General features: G+C 46.8%; 1 protein-coding gene across 8 annotated transcripts in view; it reads right to left on the bottom strand.

Annotated features, from left to right (window-relative positions):
• The window catches only part of kif21a (kinesin family member 21A), a 42,063-nt gene extending 17,899 nt beyond the window's left edge, over positions 1-24,164 (bottom strand). For 3 of the 8 annotated variants that reach the window (XM_086209735.1, XM_086209737.1, XM_086209739.1), the window contains exons 1-4: positions 23,675-24,163; positions 4,344-4,566; positions 1,183-1,365; positions 375-515 (exon numbers count right to left, since the gene is read on the bottom strand). In XM_086209735.1, coding sequence (XP_086065861.1) covers positions 375-515; positions 1,183-1,365; positions 4,344-4,566; positions 23,675-23,718 — 591 coding nt within the window. In that variant the 5' untranslated portion in view covers positions 23,719-24,163. Of the gene's footprint in view, positions 1-374; positions 516-1,182; positions 1,366-4,343; positions 4,567-23,674 lie in introns of all 8 variants that reach the window. The other 5 variants (XM_086209741.1, XM_086209742.1, XM_086209736.1 and 2 more) reach the window with 4 other exon arrangements.
• Positions 24,165-24,480: the final 316 nt, after the last annotated feature.

Raw genomic sequence — 24,480 nt, 5'->3', positions numbered from 1 at the left:
AGGACGTTCAAATCAAAACAAAAAAATTCAGTGTGAAAATAAAAAAAACAAAAAATGTCAAGTACAACAATAACAAGCAAGACATTGCACAATCCAAACCAAAAGAGGGCAGGACATCACTAATAGTTGTGTGTCCAACCTATTTTCACAAATGAAGGAATTCTAACTTAATAAACATGAATATTGTTGGCAAATTTTGGCTCGGGACCAAATGAACTGGGTCACACATGAAAGGAAATGAACCTCCCCAGCAGGGTGGCTAAGCTAGACGCCTCCTCCCCTGCCACAGATTGCTGTTTGCAAGTTGGACCGACCGGCACCAAACAGCTGTTGCTTCATTTAGAACCTTTACAACCCTGCATGGGCTTCGTTACCTCTGCCTCAGAGGACACGGTCCGCGTGGTCACTCCAACCGTGTAGATTCCTCCGTTGGCGTCCTCGTGAATCCTGATGTGAGATTTCTGCTTCATGTCTCTGGTGGAGTCAAACAGGTCCAGAACTTCCTCGTTGTAGAGCTGCAGGGAGGACAAACACAGAAATGTTCAAGAAGTCCTCATCGTTTCATAAAACTGGACTTGGAGCACCCACCTCGCATATTTTTGTCTTTGTGTTGTACAGCCAACTGACTTTGAAAAGTACAATTTTGTTTTTTGTTTTTTTATGTAATCTAAAACCCCAGATTTAGTCCCACAAACAGGAATTTGACTTCTCTTCTAAATTCGTGTAAACATACTGGCTGAGTCAGCTGAATATTGTTTGCTAAGCCAAATAGCAGCACCAGATGCTAACTCAGGGCGACAGGCCTGATCTCTGTGTGTGTGCGTGTATTTCTTAGCAACAACATTTCATCCTTCCTTCCAGTTCCAGGTCCTCTTTAGGAATCTGAGCCCTGTCAGAGTCTGATGGACCAGCGCAACTGTCTCCCTACATCACTCCTGGGGTTAAGTCCTCCTGGGGTCCCAGACTGGGACATTAATGGCCCCTGCAACACCTCCTAACCCCCCGATGACAGCTGCTGCACTTCAATTGTCAGGGTGGATATTTTCACGCTCTGCTCTAACAGCTTGTGAGAAGAACAGTGTCAACAATGTAAGTCTGACCTATGACATCACTGAAACCCTAGCGATGAGGAGTTTTACCGGCTCAGAAACGCCGCTAACACGAACAGAGGTGGGTGGGTACCTCGAGGAACTGAGCGTTGATCTTAAACTCAGGCACCGGGCGGCCCTGCTCCTGGGCTGCCTGTCGGCGCTCCTCGATGCCCTTGAAGAGGTGGTGGACGGCGCGGGGGATGATCCCCAGTTCCTCGTCTGATATGTTGACGTCAAAGCCCGTCCCCATGGTGTAGGTCTTCCCTGAACCCGTCTGGATGGAGAGGAAGAAAACATGTCACCGAGAAGAACTAAAAGCAGCCGCGGGTACAATAACAGCTTCTTCTCAACTGTTGGGTTGTAGTATTTTGTTGTAGAGCTGCACACTGAAATGAAAACAGACGAAGCTGCAATATTAATCAAAGCTAAAATTGTGTGTCGTTATGGTGCAACAGAGTCTGGTGAATACAGATCCTCACAAACAAAAACAACAACAAAATCACACCCTTCATTTAATTGCCCCCCCCCCATATGAAAACAAGAGTGAGACAACTTCAGCATCCCTCTAATGTTGTAAATAATATCATAATCTCAGAAACAAATTCAAATCGTCAAACTGATCACGAGATGTTTTTCCCAAATTGCACAGCACTAATGGGAATTTTTTTGCTATCTTCCTGCCCGGGGGCTGCAGATGCTAATTAGCTTACATAGCTAGGACGAGCTCTGCTGTAAGGATTTATCCTCTGCCTGGTATCTGACAAATTAATTAAACTAATGGAGTGAGACCATTCCTTCACGGGCCTTTACAGGAACACTGTCATACTGAAACAGGAGAGAGCTAATTACAGCCAGCACACACACAGAACTGGACCAGAAGAAGCCGATCACCAGCAGCGACGACCGGACATCTCTGAGGGATGCTTCCATTTCATCTACTTTAATCTGAGCCTTTCAGCGGCAAAAACAGCACTTTAATTAGACAGACTTTGACCCAGACGATCCCCCTGCAGCCATTTGCTGCCTCCATCGTTTCATTTAAACGATTCATTTAAACCCCAAAAACATGAAGAAGGAGGGGTTTAGGATCGTGAACCAACGATTTGACGTTCCATAAAGCTTAATGCATATTGTAATATTCAGCACATAATCTTTGGCAATGGTAAAGAGCCGACCTGAAGATTCTATCTAGAAAATTCCCTCCCACAGTAACAATTCAAATGAAGCAACGCAGGCTTTGATGAGACAGGTTGACCGTCCACTCCTGACTATCTATATCTGCAACCCTACCGGGGAGTTCTTGTGATGCAGCCCAGTGGGTCGCTCTAAATCTAGATTAGTCCCTGTGAAGCCAAGCGGGGCTGATCCAGGCCAAACTGACCCGGCGTCTGGGAGAATGTGCTTTCACAAGTAGGCCAGCAGTGACAGGACTCGTTACTGGGGAGAAATGGGTTAATATGGACGCACATTAAAGATGTATACTGTAGCTGCCTAAGAGGTGTGTGTGTGTGTGTGTGTATATACTTCACATTGACTCAAGAGAGTTCCATCCAGCAGGAGCTCCGTCGCCTAGCAACCGGAGCAGGAAGGGAGGCAGTGTGAGGAGGCCCTGGCTTACATGTCATTGCAATTTGGTGGAAACAAAACAGGAAAGGGAAGTGGAGAAGGACGAGCCGGCTGCAGCCCACCAGCGGTTTCATGACATCTCCGATTTATGATCATATATGTCAGGAACATTGAGAAGAATTTCGAACCAGACGTGGCGTTTTATTTTCAGCTGAGCAGGAATACTCATAAAATCATCCTCATGCTGGGAGCCGCTTTTTGAGCAGTGGCGTTGACATGAAAATAGGATTTAAATAATCACATGATTACCAAATGTTCTTGTCAATATCTGTCAAGCTACTTTAGCTGGAGGAGCTCCAAACATCAAGAGAAGATGAATTCAGCGCCCTGCATCAACAAATTCCACACATTTCTATACCAATCATCTTATTGAAGGATGGTTATTGAAAGCAGGGGTATCAAGCAGGTACCGTTAATAATGACTCTTACACAAGTTCCGTTTTGTGTGTGTGTGTTCCTTGTGGAATGTTTTTCACCCAGCTTTCACGTGGCGCTCAGCCAGTAACACGGTCAGCACCAGCAGTGCGTGGTCTTAAAGCTACGTCGCTGCTGCAGTGACGGGTGAGAGTACGCCCGCGTGCATGGAGGGAAGGAGAGGCTTGATTCTCGGAGCTCTGTAGGAACTTAATCAGATTAAAGGCCTCAGCACTCTTGTGATTTAACAAACGGATTTACAAAGGTCATAAAAACATAAACAGGAGTGGGGCAAAGTCATCAGCTCCAGGAATACACGATGATTCCACGCTGACTACTCCAGAATCAGGTTTGAAAGCAGAACCAGGGGGTCGACTGTGTTGCTACTAAAATGGGGGTCGCTGGTTCAGCTCCCTGTGTCGCTTCCAGCGTCGTTGGGGGGCCACACAAATACATGTGACCACGTCTGTGGATCTGTGTCCCCTCAGTAGGGAAGGAACTCCCATGCGCTACGTCCCCCTAATGGAGCTGCTCGCCATCAGGAGAAAAGATGCATTCGGTGACTCCACGTGTGACAGAGGAAGCCTGTGGTGGTTGCCCGCAGCAGCAGAGGGGGCGGAGCAACCACCAAAAACGCTTGTATACGGGGTAAAATTGGTGATGTTAAAAAAAAAAGTCAAAAAAATAAGAATCAAATCCTTAATTTATCCAAATTATACAGTTTCTTTTTCTGACCAAACCTGAATTCAAAGCTGTTGAATTCAGACCAAAAACTCCTTTTAAAAAGGAGTAAAATACTTGACATTAAAATTTGAGCTCTATATGCAATTCTCTCAGCAGAATTCTATAACTTCTGCTTCTATGTACCATAAAAATGTATTTATTATGTTTACCTTAGCAAAAGGAAAATTGTCTCTGCTGCTCTAACAGACATTTGTCTTCTGTTTGTGTCCAGTCCTCCCTTCAGAGGAGCGGTGTGGGTTTATTCTGTCCTCAGATCAAGGATGGCCTGTGCTGAGACCAGATTCTGATTTAGGCTGAATAAATCTCGTGATACGACTACAACTGGATGACATCAAGGCTCAAAGTCGTCTTAACCACTACTCAACACTCCCCCCCACACACACACACACAAAAGACCAGTTCACGTCATCCCTGCAACTCAAAAGCACCGTCAGCACTGCAGCTGTGAGACGGAGCACAAAGACTCGCCTGTCCATATGCAAAGACTGTGGCGTTGTAGCCCTCAAAGCAGCCCTCGATCAGCTTCTCGGTGCAGGTGGAGTAGATGGAGTCCTGCTGAGAGTCCATGTCAAACATGTAGTCGTAGGTGAAGGATTTGTCCTTCCCCAGGATCACCTGAGGCTCGCCAGGCATCACATACGTGCAGATGTGACATCCTTCGATCTTCTCCCGGGCCAGCTGAGGGCGGATCCTGCAAAGACACAAACAAATCACATGATAAACAGGTTGTACTCTTGTGCACGCCGGGGTTTGTGGTCTTCTACAAATGTTATGAAGAATCAACATGATGGAAAAAAACAGAAGGAAGGAAAACCAACTCTCGGAGCAAACTGACACGTTTGTTTGTCAGAAGCTGTGCACTGTGGGCAAGAAAAACACATCAGAGGAATAAGCAGCCTAAAGCAAGAGACATTGGCACCACACACACACACACACACACACACACACACACACACACACACACACACACACAGGAAGGAAGTTACACCCAGGAAACTATATAATAAAAACACTGCTCTCAATCAGTATAATAAAAGGTCAACATGTTCATTAATACAAAAAGAAAATCTCTCAAGGAAGTCAATGTTTGGGCTCCTGGTGGAACGTAAACAAAGATGGCCGTCACACGTCTACTCGCCTGGTCATCAAGACACGAGCACGGAAATTTACTGATTATTTTCAAAAGTGCATTTATCAATTTGCTGTCCCTCAAAAAAGATTGTATAGATAGAATAATTTATTCGAACCCCGAAGGGAAATTATGTCGTCGTAGCACAACACAATAAAAAAAAAAAATACAGTGGAATAAAATACGAATGTAGAAGAAGAGTAGAAACAAAAATAAGAACAGGACAAAACCACTTAAAAAACACAATAGAAGATAAATAAGTAGGTTGGGAAGGTGTGGTGGCAAAATGACACTGATAATACTGATATGGTGGGGTGATTGTTACTAATAATAATACAGTATATAGTATAATAGTAGTACTGTACGGTATATAAGATAGTATAATTATATGTATAAATCTTGATATATAAGTATATGCACACAGATATGGTATAATATGATATATTGTATAGGCATATAAATAAATACTTGACCGTTCAAACAAACGCGCAATTCTGTGAATTACAAAACCTTTCCTAAGTTGAACAAAAAGCAATCACAAAAACATCTTAAAGAATGAGCGTAATGTCTGAAACGTGTGTGGCGCTCGTCCCACATAAACACGCCATCTAGCTTAACGCTGCAGCAGCGCCTCCCAGTGCTCAAACGCTGAACATCAGTGATGCTCTTGACTGTTTTCCAGCTGAATCAGGCAGGAATGAAGCGGTATAATGAGGATGACGCGAGAAAGAGAGAGCGCGACTGTGTTTGTTCATCCTTCGGTGAAAGTGATTAATTTTCATGTGAAAGGTCGAGTATGGAAGAGCCAGCACAACGAGGGGGGGGGGGATAGAGAGAGAGAGAGAGAGAGAGAGAGACCTCTGCACTGAGGACAAACTTCTGACTGTCAGCCTGGAGGTTCTACATGAAAACAGCTTTCCTGGGGCCTTCAACTGGTTTAATGAGCTCTCACTGGAAACTGACTGGACTTCATGGGAGGTCAAATTTCTACCGACAACATTTTCATTCTGAAGTAACGTAAATTGCTGTCTGGTTACTGAACGTTCACATCTTCTTGTCTTAAAGGACACCAAAGGTCCCAAACCAGGAGGCTGCACTGCACTGAAAATGTGGTTTATGTGATGATGCTTAAAGAAATGATTACTTAGAAACGTAGAATAAAAAATGACCAGAGGAAGAGGAACTGTTCTGTGCTCCAGAGCTAGCAGGGCTTTGATACTGGTGCTCCAGAACGAGCAGGGCTTTGATACTGGTGCTCCAGAATGAGCAGGGCTTTGATACTGGTGCTCCAGAACGAGCAGGGCTTTGATACTGGTGCTCCAGATCTAGCAGGGCTTTGATACTGGTGCTCCAGAACGAGCAGGGCTTTGATACTGGTGCTCCAGAACGAGCAGGGCTTTGATACTGGTGCTCCAGAACGAGCAGGGCTTTGATACTGGTGCTCCAGAACGAGCAGGGCTTTGATACTGGTGCTCCAGAACAAGCAGGGCTTTGATACTGGTGCTCCAGAACGAGCAGGGCTTTGATACTGGTGCTCCAGAACGAGCAGGGCTTTGATACTGGTGCTCCAGAACGAGCAGGGCTTTGATACTGGTGCTCCAGAGCTACCAGGGCTTTGATACTGGTGCTCCAGATCTAGCAGGGCTTTGATACTGGTGCTCCAGATCTAGCAGGGCTTTGATACTGGTGCTCCAGAGCTAGCAGGGCTTTGATACTGGTGCTCCAGAACGAGCAGGGCTTTGATACTGGTGCTCCAGAACGAGCAGGGCTTTGATACTGGTGCTCCAGAACGAGCAGGGCTTTGATACTGGTGCTCCAGAACGAGCAGGGCTTTGATACTGGTGCTCCAGAACGAGCAGGGCTTTGATACTGGTGCTCCAGATCTAGCAGGGCTTTGACACTGGTGCTCCAGAACGAGCAGTGCTTTGATACTGGTGCTCCAGAACGAGCAGGGCTTTGATACTGGTGCTCCAGAGCTAGCAGGGCTTTGATACTGGTGCTCCAGAACGAGCAGGGCTTTGATACTGGTGCTCCAGAACGAGCAGGGCTTTGATACTGGTGCTCCAGAACGAGCAGGGCTTTGATACTGGTGCTCCAGAGCTAGCAGGGCTTTGATACTGGTGCTCCAGAACGAGCAGGGCTTTGATACTGGTGCTCCAGAACGAGCAGGGCTTTGATACTGGTGCTCCAGAGCTACCAGGGCTTTGATACTGGTGCTCCAGATCTAGCAGGGCTTTGATACTGGTGCTCCAGAACGAGCAGGGCTTTGATACGGGGCCTGGTTTGCCCCGGTGTTAGCATGTAAACAGAAGCCCATGAACCATCCAGCATCTCTGTTGTGGGTTCTTTGTCTCTCAGTCGGTCTGTCTTCATGTTGCTCATAAACAAGTGAGGAAGAAAAGCACCTGACAGCGGGAGCGACAGCCCTCCGTCCTGAGTACAGAAGGGCCTCATTGTGCCTCCAGGCTCAGGGAGAACAATGCTGAGGGCCAGATACAGTGCTGCCATTGTGTGTCTGTGGGACACTGGATCTCAGCGCTGCCGCTGCCGCTGCCGCCGCCGCAGGATTACACGGCTGGATGGCGCGGCGGGAGGAGAGGTAATGGTCACAGGATGAAAGATCCTGAACTTTAATGACGGGTTTCTCCACCTGTAACAAGAAACACCTCAAGGTCGTTTGTGGTCCACGCATCAGTGTAACTGATGTGTCTCTGATACTCGAGTACTGGTCCTTAGAATTATTCAGTAATATTCAAGTAACCACACAAAGCCTGGAGCTCCTCTGAACAAAATGTAGGGGTTTTTATGAGTAATCTTTCTACTAAATGCAGAGTAGATCGGTAGAAGGTGGTGCCACATCGTAGAGCCAAGATATCGTTGAGAAAATACACCAAACCACAATTGTTTTGACACACTGCGATTGGATATTAGAGGAAATTTGAAATATTCATCAGGATTCTCCTTTTTTTCCCTTTCAAAACTCTGTAAAAAATACTTTGGGGATCAAATGAACAAGGATCTGAGTACTCAAGTCTAAACGACTACTAAAGAAAGTCTGGGGACTAAAATGTCAAGACGCTGAACTGAAATCACCAAGACAACACATCCATATTCAGTATCTTGGTTTCCAGCTGAGAACAGGACGGTTTTGGCAAGTGGCGCGTGAGCGTGAAGCGATTAACCATTTAAGGAGGAAAGGAAATACAGTCGTTTCCATTTAAGCCTCATCGGCTGGTCTACAGCATTTGGGTTCTATTGTTGGAACCCCACGTGGCTGCTGCGCCACACAGTGAGCACAATCTCATTAAAAGAATTTAAAAAAACAATTATCCTCCAGGTCCAATTTAGCTCATTTAACCAGTTGAATGTATCTGGGCCTTTAGGAATGTTCTATGGGTTTAATCCTCTCCAGTCACCACAAGGGTGTCCTTTGTTTGGGGTGATTTAACTCTCTAATTGGGTGTGTAATCCCGCCTGTTTCCACACTCTCCTGCTTATGTTTCCACGCAGGAATCTGAAAGCAAATCTGCTCTCTTTACATCTGCATACGAACCTTGAGAATTCAGCTGTACCGCTTCAGCATTAAACTGCAGATTTATTTTGTAACAAGCACTGTAAGACAGTTGTCATTTTACTCGCTCTTTAATTCATGGAGGAGTTATGATCTAGATCAAGTTCGTGGCATCTAAAATGAAACTGGGAATGTCTATTTGTTGGAGGGAATCTGCATCAAATAAAAGATGTTTTCTTACATCTGAGGAAGACGAGACGGAGGCAGGAGGTCAGACACACAGTTGGCTTTTAACAAATATTGCACTTTTCAGCAATTTGTAAGTTCCGTTCGGCCTTGTTGGAATTCTAAATTAAGTGATTATCTGCGCAGCCCTAGTTGTAGCAGTGGCAGTAGCAGTAGCGGTAGAATCATAGCTGGCATTTGAGGGGAAATCTTGAGGAGAAAAACTGCAGAAGCAGGCATTTTACGTCCTGTCACCCCTCACTATTCGCCGTCCAGTTTCACGCTACTGTCTTGTTATCAGCTCCGTCAGGCAGCCGATGGTTTCAGATTTGCCTTCTACTTCCATAAAACTTCATGCCGAACTCCTCCATAATAATCTAACAACAACTGTGACCTTTTAGATTCATAGATAGATTCATAGATAGATTAGATATTAAAGGGCACTTAAGCCTCTCATACACATTTGAGGCTAACAGCTGAATTTGTGTCAGTTACAGAACTGCGATCTGAAAACACAAACTGGCCCAGGCACCGCTGCGATTGCTGGACGTTCCCGTTTCATAAATATACACCAAGGTGATATCAAAATCAATAACTGAATGTTTTACTACAGATGCCAAAGCAACAAGTCAGGCCACATTCATGCAAAGAGCTCTCGTAGAATCATTGATAATACACTGAGCTGGATGGATCTTTGGGTATAAAATGTAAACTGAGCCCCACTGTATCAGCGCAGACGGCAGAAAAAAACAGTTGTGGTCTCTCGTCTATTTTAGGGGCTAAAGATTTGTAGAGTGGGAGGAGGAGCCTAGGTTAGAGGTCAGGTGAGGTCAGGGTTAAAGGTCAGAGAGGTTCTTCTGCAGAGACAAGTAGTCTGGCTTTTTTCAGATTCAGAAGGTGCCGAAACACAGACAGACACCGAGTGCAACACATGATAAACCAGCTTTGTCAGGACTTTCATTTTGGACCACAACAGTCAAGTCCAACTGGATCCAATCGGCCGAAAAGTCACCAATCACAGTTGGCATCGGACGGCTTTCCAAACTCTGTCCTCAGACTCTTGATGTGAGAGAAGGAAAGCTGGCCAAAAACACTTGTAGTGGTGCAAAAATAGAAAATAACCCACACAGTACTGAAGCGCACGAGACCTGGAGATAAAATCAACTCAGTCCTGGTTTCCTTTCTTTAGCTGGTACACCCTTTAAAGACAGCATTCAACTTTTTCACTCAGGGATTTATGGACATCATTTGAGGGATTCTCGGTTTCTCAGAGTGGTTTTTAAAGTGGAAACACATTCACATCTCATGTCTGAGCCGCTGGTGTTCAGCTGGGAACCTTTTCACTGCCCTCAATAAATCCCAGAAGGTGCAGCACATCGCTGGGAGGGGAGGCCAAGGCGGGAGGAGAAAAATCTCCACCGTTACACTTCCCTTTGTTCAGTTTTCAGGCTCTGACTGAACCGATTGTGGGACGTGAACAGTTACACCCAGAGAACGAAGCCCCAGCACCTTGTTTTATCATCCTTTAACAGTCACCCACCCAAACTACTGCCGTGAGACCATACAGGTCATCATTTATCAGTAATTGAACCCCCCCCCCCCCAAAAAACACTAGCATACTGCTGACATTTTGCTAGCTTCACATAGAGAATGTTGGCTGTCAGTCTTCTTCTTCGTGTAGTCTCAGGTTCCTGATGTCCTGTAGAAGCAGCAGGGTCACTGGTCGGGGGTTGGTGCCTGCATCTAAAGCCGATTCCCCAGTTTGTTTTTTTGGAATGTTTGGTTGAAGCTAACTATCATATTCATAACCGATGACCTTGCTGATTAATTTCCCAATTAATCAATTAGTCAGAGCCCAAAATGACGTGTTGAACGTGCTTCAACTCAAGAGTCGAAAAAAAAACTCTAAGAGACTCTTTAATTTCTGTCATCATTCTTTTATAACTAAAAAAAACGGAAATTCATGGAATCTTTGAGTCCGGAACCAACAGATGTTTGACATTTTTGCCTGAAAAAGACTGAAACTATGATCTCGATATTTGGCCAATTCCTTTTCTTTTGATTGACTTATCGAAACGCTCCTCCTCGCACCAAGAGACACGTAAGGAGAACGCATCAGGGGAACACGTCCGGAGAACACTGCAGGAGAACGTCCCAGCCCAGAGTCATAGCCTGGGGAGCAGCGGCCGCGTCTTCATGGAGAGATTTGCTGAGAGCAGCACTGCGGCTGCTTGAGATGATGTCACCCACCCACCCACCACAGGGATGCCTCCTCAACTTTAAGCGCAGCACCTCACTGTCCTTCAGCAGAGAATCCAGGCTGTGTGAAGGGCAGCGAGGGAAGGCGTGTGCGACTTTGTCACACACCTGGCACATCGCCAAACTCTGCAGGCCGGCGTCTACACGTCTCTTTGTGTTTGCAGTCAAAGCGAGGCAGGAGGGAAGCGACAGATTTAACGGGGCGGGTGATCGCTTGGAGGCTGTCAGTCTGTCTCACCTCCTCCGACACCCCCGAAAATCAGTCAGACAACAAGACAAAGGCAGGAGGGGTTGAGTTTACAGTTTTAGCTCCCAAACATTGACAGTTGAGAACTGGTCAGGTGAGTTACAAATTATACAAACATGCAGTTAATTGCCTCTGCAGATCTTCACTATAATTTGTGTTAATCTTCCTGTCAGTCAATTTCGATTGTGGGAAACATCAAACCCTGCGGGTGAGTCGACGGGGGAGGAGCTTGACTCCAGAGCATCCTCCACATCTGTGACCCTCTTCTAGCTCGACGCTTCCATTCTGGGACTGAAACAGCTGGGCATGATTCAATACTAGGTCAGCCTACCACGCTCCTCTGTGCTGCCCCTCAGTTCATCTACCGTCTCTTTAAGGCTATCGAGGGGCGTGTCCCTTTAACTTGGTGGAAACGTTGCATCCAGAACAGATGACAAAAAAAATAAAGACAAAAATAGATAGATAAACTTGTCGTCCTTCTTTTGAATCTGCCCACGTTTAACAAAGACATCACATACGACCGGTGATGAGGGCGTGGGGCCGTGTCATGTTGAGGTATTTGTAGACGTAAAAACTCAAAATGTCACCAATATTTATCACCATCTAGGGTCTGCCTTTAACATGAAGTATGAGCAAACACACTGCGGCACATCCAAACCACACATGATGCCACTGAATATTCACCAATAAATCGCAGCAGAATCAACTTCAACATCAAAAGTAGTGCCGCGTGTCTTGTGTACAATTCTGCAATATGATAAACATTCATTTTGAAAAGTGCATTTCTCGACCCAAATACACAAATACGACAAAACAGTTAAGCAGTGCTAATTTGAAAGGCACTTTTTAAAATAAAATACACAAAAAGCAATGACAAAAATGAAGTGATTTCTGCCACATTTATGCACTTCAGTCCAAAACAATCATTTCTTTATATAGGACAGTAAAATGACCCGCGAATGAATCATTGCTCTGCTTATACTTCAAGTTTTCATGAATAATCTTGAGACGCACAGCGAAGTAAAGTGGAAGTGACACATTTCGGGGTTGAATACGTTAATTCTGTGTCACATGAATCGAACCGACACCAGAACATCAGGAGCTGAGAGCACGCTGCACTCGTCCCCGCATGCACAGACAGGCACGTTGACAGCGGTTGCATACATTACACGTAATCACCTCTGCAGCCCAGGGATTAGAGCAACAGAGCTCAGGGATTGTGTGATTGTGTGACTGTGTGTGTGTGTGTGTGTGTGTGTGGTGGGGGGCTGCCGGTTTTAAGAGGAGGATTTAAGCTGCAGGAGCTGGAGTAATATCTGAGATGCAAGAACATATTAAACAATTCCAGTGTTTACTGAGACAGGAGAGGGACGCTATGGACGTTCACACGCCGCTGCAGCTCGCCGACTTCCTCAGTTCAACCTTCTTATAAACACGACAATTTGGCGTGAACTCAAAAACAGACAACCCTCATCTGTGGCTTCTAATTGTTGGCTTTTTAAATTGCAAGGCATCACAATGAGAAGGTACCCTTCTGAGAATCTCACACACCCTGGTCTGAGCAGGTTCAAGCTCTGCCCGTTCAGACCAGACCACCTACGGTAGCAGACAAAGAGCTCAACGCCATGCCACGCCACAGACCAGCAGCAGGAAAACCGTTACGCCAGCAGTCAAACATAAATGCACCACTGGCAAAATCTGGACTTTCCGTCCTGCCTTGATTCAATATTTTCTTCCAAACTGTATCAATGTGTCTTTCCTGTCTGTGCCCCCCCCCCCCCACCCACCCCAGACTATGCGTGACATAAAGGATGGGGTTGCTATGGTGACCGGTAATGGAAGCAAAGAATTAAAGTCATAATCCGATCTCAGCGGGGTATAATGCTGGCCAGGCCGAGTAAAAGACGGCGAGAGGAGGGGCGCCACAAAGAGTCGAGCAGCTCGCTCAGCATCCCGCCACCCGTCGAGGTCGTCAGGAGGAGGTTAATTCACCGTCGACCCCACAGCTCAGTCGGTCTCCTGATGCCTCCGTCCTCATGACTGGGCACGTGTTTCATCATTTAATTATTCTGAGCCCAGGGGGATCGTTTCAGACATTTCCAGTGGAACCTCTTAACAAGCCTTCAGTTCTACACAATTAAATCCAAAAAAGGAGTAGCAGCACAGTCTGGGTCTGAAATCACAAGATGAGAAATATTATGAGAGCAAAGCTGCGCGTTGGCCCCGACTCAAGTCTGGACCGCGTCTTTAACCTTTATGGTGCGTTTGTGCTGCATCACTGAGGTCATTAAGCTGTGCAGGCCGGTGGAAATCAGGAGCAGAGACACCAACTTACACGGATCCTGTTTAAAGGCTCACGATTTGCTTACTGGGACTCACGGGGACACACAGGGACTCATGGAGACACACAGGGACTCATGGAGACACACAGGGACTCATGGAGACACACAGGGACTCATGGGGGACCAGTCCATTTGTTTCAAACATGTCTGATATTGAGGGGTTTAAATCACCATGGATACTTTAGTCCTTTCCGAGCAGAACCACTACAGCCACTGAGAGGGCAGTCGCAGATTAGCTAATGGTACTAAAATCTCACTGACACGATGACTGAGAATATCCACAAATACATCTCACTGACAGTTCTTATGTTTTAGAACATCGTGCAAACTCTTTATATCCAGATCCATTTGGCCGTTTGTGCTTTTGTTACAAACAGCAACTTGTGGTACCACATCAGTTCCCATCTGTTCCCTCTGACATGATCACCTCAGTATCTATGCAGGTTTGAGTTGGGAGGGAGGAAGACCTCCTGCGCCCGGCAGCGTGTGTGCAGGTGTGTGTGCAGGTTTAGACCTGAATACAGAGACTGACTTTGACTGACGGCAGCAGATGTACGATTTGAGTGAATGGCAGCCGGGCTCAGATCTTTGTTGTGATTGTCCCGCAGGGACTTTGCCTTCACTTCCATGAATATTTAAAACAATCATGTTTCAGATGTTAAGTTTTAATAATTTGTCACTAAAAAAAACAGCAATTATTTGATAACCTTGGCTGGATATTGGAATTGGCCCAGGGTTGATGGGAGCACTGACTGGCAGATGTCCGTGTCGAGGTGAACCAACAGGCTAATATTGTTCTTGAAAAGGGCGTCAGTGCAGCCACTCTGCTGTGCCAGTCATTGCGTTCTCTCTCAGTCTGGGACAGATTCAATAACACCGATTCATCACTTGGACCAAAACGTGGAAAAAGGTTGAAATAACTTTAACGGAGAAATCAGGAACTGAACGGAGTGAAACACCAGGTCAGATTCGTCTGTCAAATACTTTCATGGACTTGTAACTAGGTGTGTTGGAATACAGCAACCACGGAGAACAAATGTCTCACATATGTGGTGCACACCTGCAAAACGGAGACACGCAGCTGGTCTTGCGCCAGGGCTCAGTGCCGGGTTTCTACTGGTCCAACCTGACGGAGGCGGCCAGCGCCGCCCTGCTGCTGACCTGATGTTACTGCTTCATCTTGCTCTAATAAAAGTGAGGAAATGCACGAACGTCTCATTGATCCCACAGCCTGAGAACCTTTTGGGGAAAAAAGGCGCTTTCCAAACCAGCCAGCCGGCCTCGAGTCCCAGTGGCAGGCAGATAACGGCTTTACTGCTTCCTGGAGGTCAAGGGTCAGGGAGCAGAATCCCTGTTCATTATTAAGGGCAGCGAAGGTTAGACAGCAGGGGGTGACGACCAGGGTTCAGATGTAGCTGTCAACAGAGGAGCCGAGCTGGGGGTCAATGTTAGCATTTGTCTAATTAACACAAATCGTATCTTGAGGACAAACTTGACAGATGTGCTCTAACCGGTCCAACAAAACTAAGTAACCTCATCCTACTTGATAAAGAAGAGGACAACGGTGAAAAGCAATCTGGCGCTTTAATGGAAAGAAAGTCCACTTCGCTGCTCTCGTGTCAAGCCTGTGGGGAAACATCACTCAGCCATGTGGTGTTGACACGGGAGTCCCGTCTCCGTGTCCACCGCAGGCCAGCCACACGAAGGCCAGCCACACGAAGGCCAGCTGAAAGTGGGAGAGTGGGAGTTTGTGCGTCACCAGCCAGCCGCCACCTGCAGCTTTCAAGGTGACCAGATAGCAGATAATGGGTTAGGTAAACACGCCCGGCGAGGTCGATCGGAGGTCCCATCAGCTCCGCGCTTAACCGTTTCTGCCAAAGATGCCGCTCCAGTTGTTTGTGCCAGGTGGCTGATCGACACTGGAATGTTTAACAATGGCACCGCCCACGCTGAGCGTTCACACCTGCAGCTAGAAGCCTAATGACTCTAAACGCCTCATGAATATGCAGATTCAGACAGCTGCTGCACTGCGCCAGCAGGGGGCGGAGGGTCATTTGCATGTTCTGACTTCAGCTGGCATTTTAGGAGTAAGATTCAAGCTCACTCAACAAAACACGTGACAACTTTGCGTGGAGACGGTGCTCCATTGATGGCTGGGGAGGGTGTGTCCTGACAAAATCTTGATGCAAATATATCAGGTGATAGAACGCTGTGACATCACTGGCTGGGTTTGGGGGTTCTGAGGCTATTTTCTGTTATCACGTTGGGCCATTTTGAAGGTTTCTCCTCGCCTCCTTAACTCAAACCATTTTGAAAATAGTAAAATTCTTCTCACGCACTACTTTCACTGAACAGAACTGTGTAGTGAATACATGGCAACAGGTTTCACTGGCTGCTGAACAAAACACACAATTTAAAAACAGCACTATTAAACTGAGACGAAGGCAAACAGAAAGACAGACTTCAAATTTCTCCACGGCATGAAGATGTAGTTTTAAATCTGCGACAAAATTTTAAAAAAGCTGATCGACTCCCACAACAAGTCAACTTGCTGCCTCCTGTGCGTTTTATGCTCGTGTGTCATGGAGGACAGCAGCGGCGTGACTGTGGTTACACTTCTACATCTTGTTTCCAGTCTTCTTTTCCAACTCAACACCAACTGGGCAGCGGAGATGACAAAAACTAGCACGTTCACCCAGGCTTAGACTTCACATCAACGCCAACTGGCGATGGAGATGACAGTTAACCACATGTAAAAGATCGGACGCCGATGAAACCCTCACTGCAGATAAAAGCCTGATGTTTTTAACCCACTGGAGGAGGTGCTAAAGAAGCAACACCAGGTGCTACATGCTCGTGTTGAAACGCACCACCCGGTGCTCCAATCTACCATGAAAGACAGAAATGCTTCATGAGAGGTTACATTCGCTAACTTTGGCTTACACTGCCTCCAAGTTGCCAATCAAACAAGCTGAAGGAACCGGTTTAAAGACACGTCAGTCAAATTAGGCCAGTGACCTCAGACGAGTCACAGTTATAACCCGACATGTTGCATTTATACAGATGGATTCATCGGGATACTGGGTCACCTTACACACAGCTAGCCTACTGACATAAATAACAAGGTGGCATCTCACTATGCAAACACAGCTATTTGTGATGGCCTGAGTCCTATTTGTGACGTTCTGCTGGCAGGTTGATGACGGAAGTTCAGTTACATCTACATCCTATTTGCAGGACCGGCTCTAGATTTAGACCTGCGCTGTTTTAGCAGCGACCTTAACTGGAGAGATTCAAACAGGGAGGAAGAGGAGAGGAGCAGCAGGAGAAGACAAAGCCTGCAGCAGTCAGCTACATATTTGCATGGGCGTGGTGGTGTGCATGTAAGCTAGTCTGTCATTACCATTTACTCTGCATGACCAGCTTGTTTCCAACATGCCACTGTACACAATGTGGGAGGGGGTCCCTCCTTGTCCTGAACGTGTGTCTGCAGCTGAGGGCTCCCTGCATCAGCGCAGGGGCGTCTGCCAGAAATGCGGCGACCTCTCAGTGGTAATGATACAGATAAACTGAGGTCCTCCAGCAATGCTGCGGCCGGGCGGGAGTCTATTTTGGAGTAAGCTCAGTTTAAGTGTAGGCTACAATTCATATCATCTTGGAATGGAAGAGTTGATGAATATGCACTCATGTATTTTGGTTTCACTCAAATTACTGAGCGCAGCCAGTCACCATCCATGACAAAGTCAAGTTGGGTTCCAAAAGATAGTTCCTTGAGCTGCAGCACAACAGTTTGGGCTTCTCGGACGACGCCACTGTGACAGCACCACTCAACCTTAACGGTTCAAGGTAGAGTCAGGCATCCTGGAGGAGACCTGAACCTCAGCTCCTCCCTTCAGGCTTCACACCCCCTCGAAAACGACAATGATATGAAAATCTGATGAGTTGCCATGGCAACAGCATTAACAACCAAGCGTGTTACCCACTCTCGTCTACCGAGGGTAAGAGGAGAGTATTCTCATTGGTTTGACAATCATAGTCGTTCAAAAAAGACACAAGTGCTTCCTCTCAGTAGCCTGTCGGGACCAAACCATTATTCTCTGAGGGGGGGTTGGACCATGCCACCTTGGTGCTTGTGCATCTTTTACATGTTGTGCACATTATCCTGTTTTGGAAAGTGCCTCTGTTTCCTGGGATTGTGCACATTTGTTACTTTGTGAGCCCCGTTCCTCGTAATCTTTTTTGTTTAATTTCATTACAGCACACGAAAACATGCTCATAATAGCGAAGGATGGAAGAGAGGCCAGCAGCCTCTCCCTCAGTGTTGATGAGCAAATCAGAAACTGTACGCATTCCTGAACATGACACAAACTCACAAAGTGGCAAAGTGGTTTAGCCTCACAAAAAACAAAACTAATCAAAATCTTCCCGAACTGCAAGGACAAGGTGGCTCCTGACGGTGGGTCCAGTGCTTTTAACAGAACCCTGCCTGAGCTGGGAAAGTGAAGATGGCTTTGCTGCCAAGTCTGATAAGAGCGAAAATGTGAGATGAACCGAAAGCAGTTCAAGGAAAATGCAGATCTGCTTTCAATTCTGTTGACAGTTTTGAAATCAAATTCCACGTAGAAGTTTATTGGCATCAAAAGCTCATAAAGAAATGTCAGTTTATTAAACAATGATGGAACAGCCTGAAATGGAGTTTGTAGCCGTTTTAATTAAAAGAGAATGGCGTCTCTCCACCAGTCTCTGGCCTCCTCCGACTCCTCCATCTCCAAACTTTAATATCTCCCACGCCAACATCACCAGGTAAGAACGAGTTTCTCTGATTCTGCGTAAACCAGCAAAGTCTCCTTTTCTCCAACACTCTTGAATCTACCGCCATGACCCGCATCTATTCAAGGCTGACCTCCGCTGAGCTCCAGCTCCCCTGCGGGAAGCACACACTCCTCCTCCAAACAGCCCTGCAGGTGTCGGAGGCGTGAGTCTCAGTCTGTCAGGGTAAAACGGCTCCAACTCTTAAACTTTCACCAGCTCCCTAAAAAGAACTGTGCAGAAAGGTAATAAAGAGCAACGCCAGCAACTTCAGGCCGGTGAAGACGCAGATCTGAACACACCGAAAGGTCACAGCCAACTCAAAATACTCCAGACAAAAGAAGTGAATCACGCAGGACTCAGGACTGCAGGCTGTGGAGAAGATTATCCCAATCATACAGTCAGACTACCAGAAGCAATCATGTCGAGTTCGGGGATGACTTGTGGTCCAGGCATGTCATCCCATCAGCTGACATGGTTATGCTGGTTATGATCATGGTCACGAGGACACAATGCAGTGAATACAACATTTATGGGCTTTTCCAAATATTTTTAAATGACAAACTTTAGGGACGACTCCTGAGGGACAAGCGGAGACGGTTGCTCATTGCTCCTCTACATCGTGTCCTCAAAATGTCAGCAGGTGTTAAACCTTCAGGTATGTAACTGAAAGAAGCAGTCAATTTGGAAAGTATGAAACACAGGAGGGTAAGGACACTGTACTGGTCACAGAGAGGAGACACTGGGAGGGAGAAGAGAGCAACACACACTGTTGTACTGTCCTACTAACACACAGCGAGCGGCAGGACTGCGGGTCAACAGGGATTCCTGACAGACTGACTTGGCTCAGTGGATGTGAACAAAGAACAAGGTCCTGAGAGGCTTTAGACTTCAGGCTTTTGTGTTTGCATGGCGCTGCCATGGGCAACGAAAACCCATCAGAGCGTCGCCCGTCCAGCTCCCACCGGTCCTCCTCCGTCAGGCCCCTCCTTCACCCTGCTAGGTGCCATCAGCGACACACACAATCTCCTACCACCAACATGTGGCATAAAAATCCTCTTACATCCGGACTGACAGTGCGTGGAAACTATTTTGTGAGGTTGACCACTTGGATTTTTCACAGCTGATATAGTTTGGTATACACGTAGTTCAGTAGATATACATTTGAGGTAAAAATGAAGTACTTTAGTGTCTCTGCTGACTGCAAGGAGACCTGAACATCATCCTGAAGAGATAAAACAAGCAGCTCTAAGTGGCACTCTGGAGACAAAAACGTGAATGAATGAATAAAAGAATGTAGCCGTGTTATCAGACAGCGCTGATGGTGGGACGTTGCTGGTGACCAAACAAAGAACACCAAAACAGCTCAATTTAGTCAGCTATCGGTTTTATATGCAATCAGATTCTCGACAAAAAAGATTGAGATGATCATAAAAATGCTGAATATCAGATCCTAAAGACCCTTTTATTTTAAAAACAGCATGATTCTGTTTTTCATGGATAGCGTCAGCTGAGTGTTCAGCTCGTTTCAACTGCTACTTTAATTAACCGGCGGTCCGAAATGACCTTTGCCACGCGGTTGCTGCACCTCGCTTGTCCTCTCAGTTGCAGGCTTCTATTTGCATGGTAAACCATGGCAGCCATCATCAGCTGCTGTCTCCCGTCAGCTGCTCGCCTCATTAAGTAATAGTAAGTATCTGCGCTAATCTTACAGCTCAGTTTAACCAGCTTGTTCCACCAGAGTTAACCCTGCCTCTAGAGAGCACCCTCGGGCTTAGATTTATCCACTTAGACCAGTTCCTGCATGCCGTCATGTCATTACAACTCTAACTTAAGACTTAAGACGTTTAGAGACCCCTCTAATTCCACCGTAGTCATTATTACCGCCTTCCAGCTGAGCATCGGGATCTACAAAACCATCCAGGGGAGGGGAAAAAAAAGACATTCGCTCGATGGAATCTGCAGTTACATTCATGTCATGCTACCGAGTGGCTAATTAGCTCAGCGCCAGCAGCCTGAATCAATTCCTCCTGCTTTGTTTCAAAATGCTCCTCTGTCACCACCTTGGAAAAGAAATAATGATGGCAGCTCTCTGCTGGTGGGGCGGCAGTGATAATGGCAGCAGCGGCAGGTTCAACCCGTCCTCCCTTCCAGCTGAGCCCCTCCCCTCAATGTACACATCCCATTAAAGGCAAACTATGGCGACACTCTGCAAACAAGCTGAGTACAGGACCGTCTACACACTGCAGTAAGGAGCTGTGCACACACACAAAGAAACGCATGTTGAAAGACATGTTTGAGTTCTTCTGCAGACGTCTGAGAGACTCCCAGGGCCTGGCTTGAGATAATCGGAGGTCTTCCACTACGTCAGGTGGACCCTCGGCCCTTAAAGAACCTCCGGCTAAGGTGGAAGCCTCTTTAGGGCTTCAATAGCACCTTGGAAGAGCTGGTTCCCAGGACAAGAACGGAACCGATGCTTTGTTCTTGATGATTAACTGATGCACGATCATAACAGTCTATAAAATGTCAAAACATTTGAGGAAATCTCATCACATTTTCCCAGAATCTTAAGGGACGAGTCCATAATGCTGATTACTTCTTTTAAAAATTCCTTTTAGTCTTTTTTTCTTCTTTGCTCATCATCGGTTTATGAGGAAAAACAAAGTGGTGAATGGGACTCTCAAAATACGCTGGAAATAAAGAATCTTATTTTTTCAAATACTCAATATCAGCACGAATGTTTCTTTATGCGCAAAACGTGAAGATGAAGCTGCTTTTATGCAGATAAACACAGACTACCAGTCCGAACCACATCATGAAATATCTGTAACATCTGACGAGCGGCTGAGTACCACCAGTCTGGTTCGCTGGGACCAGATGGAGGATGCAGCCCAGTTAAAATATCCTGAGTTTGGAAACCTTTAGCTCAGCGGGTTACCTTGGCAACAGGCGTGACGTGCAGCTTATCACAACATATCTAGTCAGTAAATCACCCAACAAGCCGATTTTCCTGGCTTCATGAACACACGCAGACCACCGTACTTGCAGTTTCTTCCACTGCATTTCTTTGTGTTTCAGCGGTGTTGTTGACACACCTCTGCTCCGCATGTGTAGTGGTGAGGAGGAGGAGGAGTGTGTTTGAACAAGCCGAGCAGAAGCGCCGCCGTCAGCCGCTCGTGCACGTGCAAGACTTGTCAACAGTCCTCTTGACTAGTTCTGCCAGTTGGTCGCAGTTGAAACATGCCCTTCGCTCGGGCTGGGCGCCGCAGCCAGGGAGGGTAAACATCACGCCACATCCAGCGAGATTAAAAATGCTGCCGATAGAGGGATTAAATCGTATTTATCAACGTTTACAGAGAGATTAGCTGTAACTTTCTGTTGTTTTTTTAGGTAAATGACAAAATGTGCAGTTGTTTTTTTGTTGTTGTTACCTCTCAGCTGCGTTACTGCAAAGTTTCTTTTTAAGGGATATTTCAACGCTTAACTGTCAGGAGCCGTCAGCGAACGCCAAAATTTGAATCACATTTAAATTGTGAGGGAAAACACACCTGAATGAATGGGCAACCGTTAGTTTCACGCTGTAGTTCTGCTACACGGCCGATGAGGGTTCATCCTGAACGACTAACGCATGTTCAGCTCTTTATGGCCGTCAGAGTTAAAACCAAAGCACTCGACTTCAGCTTCATCTTACGATAAAGTCAAACTTTATTTTTTGAGTAAAAAAAGCAAGTTGACCCTTTCTCTTAACAAGCTAACCTGTTTCCTCCTGGCTGGATCTGGAGGATCGTCCATTGGAGGCCTCGCGCCAGATGAAATGACACTGGATAAAACACACTTATCTGCTATAAATATCTCAACTTGAGGCCGCATCAACTTCCCTCTAAATCGACACCGCCAACCGGCAACAGCAGCCCAAAAATATCAGATTCTACCACCAACCATAATGTATTTTTAAGCGGCATTAAAATGTGTATTTTCCACTTTAGGCAGGGTCATGTGACCAGGAAGTTCTGGACAAACACACCCTTCTCTAGGGTTTGACCTCACAACACCCCTCAATCATGAGGTATTACAATATGGGGGGACATGTATTGCAATATTCTACATAATTTACTGTAAAATCCAAAACAGAGCTGAAAATATGAGTTGTCATGCGCCGCCGCCGCCGCCGCGGTGGTATGATAGACGCATCACATTATTGATTAGGGCCCAACCAATCAATCAGCCAGTTAGCCAATATTAGCCGATGTGACATTCTGGACAATAAAAGCTCTTTATTGTTAAACAATTTTAAAAAAGAATTATTTTGGGAACTGGAGCAACACGCATGTGATTATGAATGTATATTGTTGATCAATTATGTGAATTAAAAGAGGGTGGAGCCTAACATCTAGCATCAGTCGGTCCTGATGATGATCTGATTTATCAGAACGATATTCACATGTTTAGCTGCAGAGTTGTACCATGTGACACACAGTACACCTGCAGCGACAAATACTAACAAATACTACTGTGTATTGTAAAAAAATGAATATCCTGATGTATTTCTTTACTGACTGACTCTCCCACGCCTCACACACACACCATGACTGTGCACTTTCGTAACCAAGCCAGGACAGAGAGGACACACACACACACACACACACTACTGTCCAAATGGCTTGGATGTCATCTAATTCAAAGGACTAGACTGGTTCCCATTTCTCCCAGTCACCCCGCCACCTCACCAGCTGGGTGGGAGCGGCTCTGGACTGGATCACAAACGCCTGACTGGTCTGAGGGTCTTGATCGCTGAGGGGCCTGACAGCCAGGCTGCACTGAGAGCTCTGCTGTCAGCCCAGCTCCTCTTTCATCGATCATCTGTCTCTCAGTGGAAGCTTGAGAGGAAAGTGAGGTTGAGGGGGTGCGAGGGCGTAGAGGCCCCCACCGCCCCTCCCAACAGCACAACCGTTACAAGAAGTGATCTCATTGCTCCGAGGGCCCCCGCCTCGGTGCGCACCTGTGCGGCAGCAGCGAGGCTTTACGGGTTTACCATCAAGCGCAGCTCGGTGTAGCACATCCTAGAGGAGGGGGGGGGGGGGGGGGGGCAGACCCAGACCCAGATGGGAGTCCTGAGAGGCGGACAGCACCTGGAGCTGTTACAACTGGGTCACCGAGCTGGAGTCAGGCTTATAAGTGTGTGTGTGTGTGTGTGTGTGTGTGTGTGTGTGTGTGTGTTGCCGTTGGCTTGCAGGTGTTTGCCGGGACCCGCGGCTACGGCGGGTTTCAGCGACTCACCTCAGCGCCACACGGACTGTGCTCTCATCCTGCCCGGTCGTCATAGTTCCTCGCGCCGCAGACGTTGGAAAAAGAAAAAAAGAAAGAAAAAAAAAGGGGGGTCGAACCGATGAGTCCGGACTCGCTCGAGGCGCAAGTGAAGCAGAGAGAGAAAAACGTGCGCAGTTCCCTGACAGGCGAGCGGACCGAGCTGCTCACCTCGACTGGATCCCCGCCATTCTCGGAACAAAACTCAAAAAAATCCCGACGCTGTTTTAAAACCTGACACGCGCGCGGAGGCGAGACGGCGGGTCCGCATGTTGCGTCTCTACCTGCGCCGCTTCTCTGCGCACTCCGGCCCGGATGCTTCGGCTGGAGCCCTCGTGCAGTCTGATGCAGTTAGGTGAGCCATTACCACCACCACGACACCACCACCACCCCCCAAACTTGCGCGCGCGCACGCTCTCCCTCACGCATACACATAGCGGCGGACACATGCGCGCGCCCTGCCTCGCTCCGCTCCGCTCCGCTCCGCTTTACGCACCGGGGACGGGAACCGCAATGCGTCAGCAAACCACGCCTTCTCCAGGGGACACGCAGGCAGGATGACGTCATAACAAGTTGGTTGTGCACAAATATGAAGTTTTTGTTCGGCAGGTGTGATATTTTAAACCACAGACATCGATGATTACTTCTGTAATGTTTGATATTAACTAATTGAACCTTCCTGGTTTGAAAACAAACTAAAAGACTAAGACTAAAACTAGATTATTGATTATGGATTTTTAATCAGAGTGCAGCTTCAAGTCAGTTAAACCTCTGTCCCG

This window comes from Aulostomus chinensis, chromosome 7 (genome assembly GCF_037954235.1).
Source record: "Aulostomus chinensis isolate RoL2024-O1b breed Wild chromosome 7, RoL_Achi_v1.0, whole genome shotgun sequence".
In the NCBI taxonomy this organism is placed as follows: domain Eukaryota; kingdom Metazoa; phylum Chordata; class Actinopteri; order Syngnathiformes; family Aulostomidae; genus Aulostomus; species Aulostomus chinensis.
This window is presented reverse-complemented; position numbering and strand designations above follow the sequence as displayed.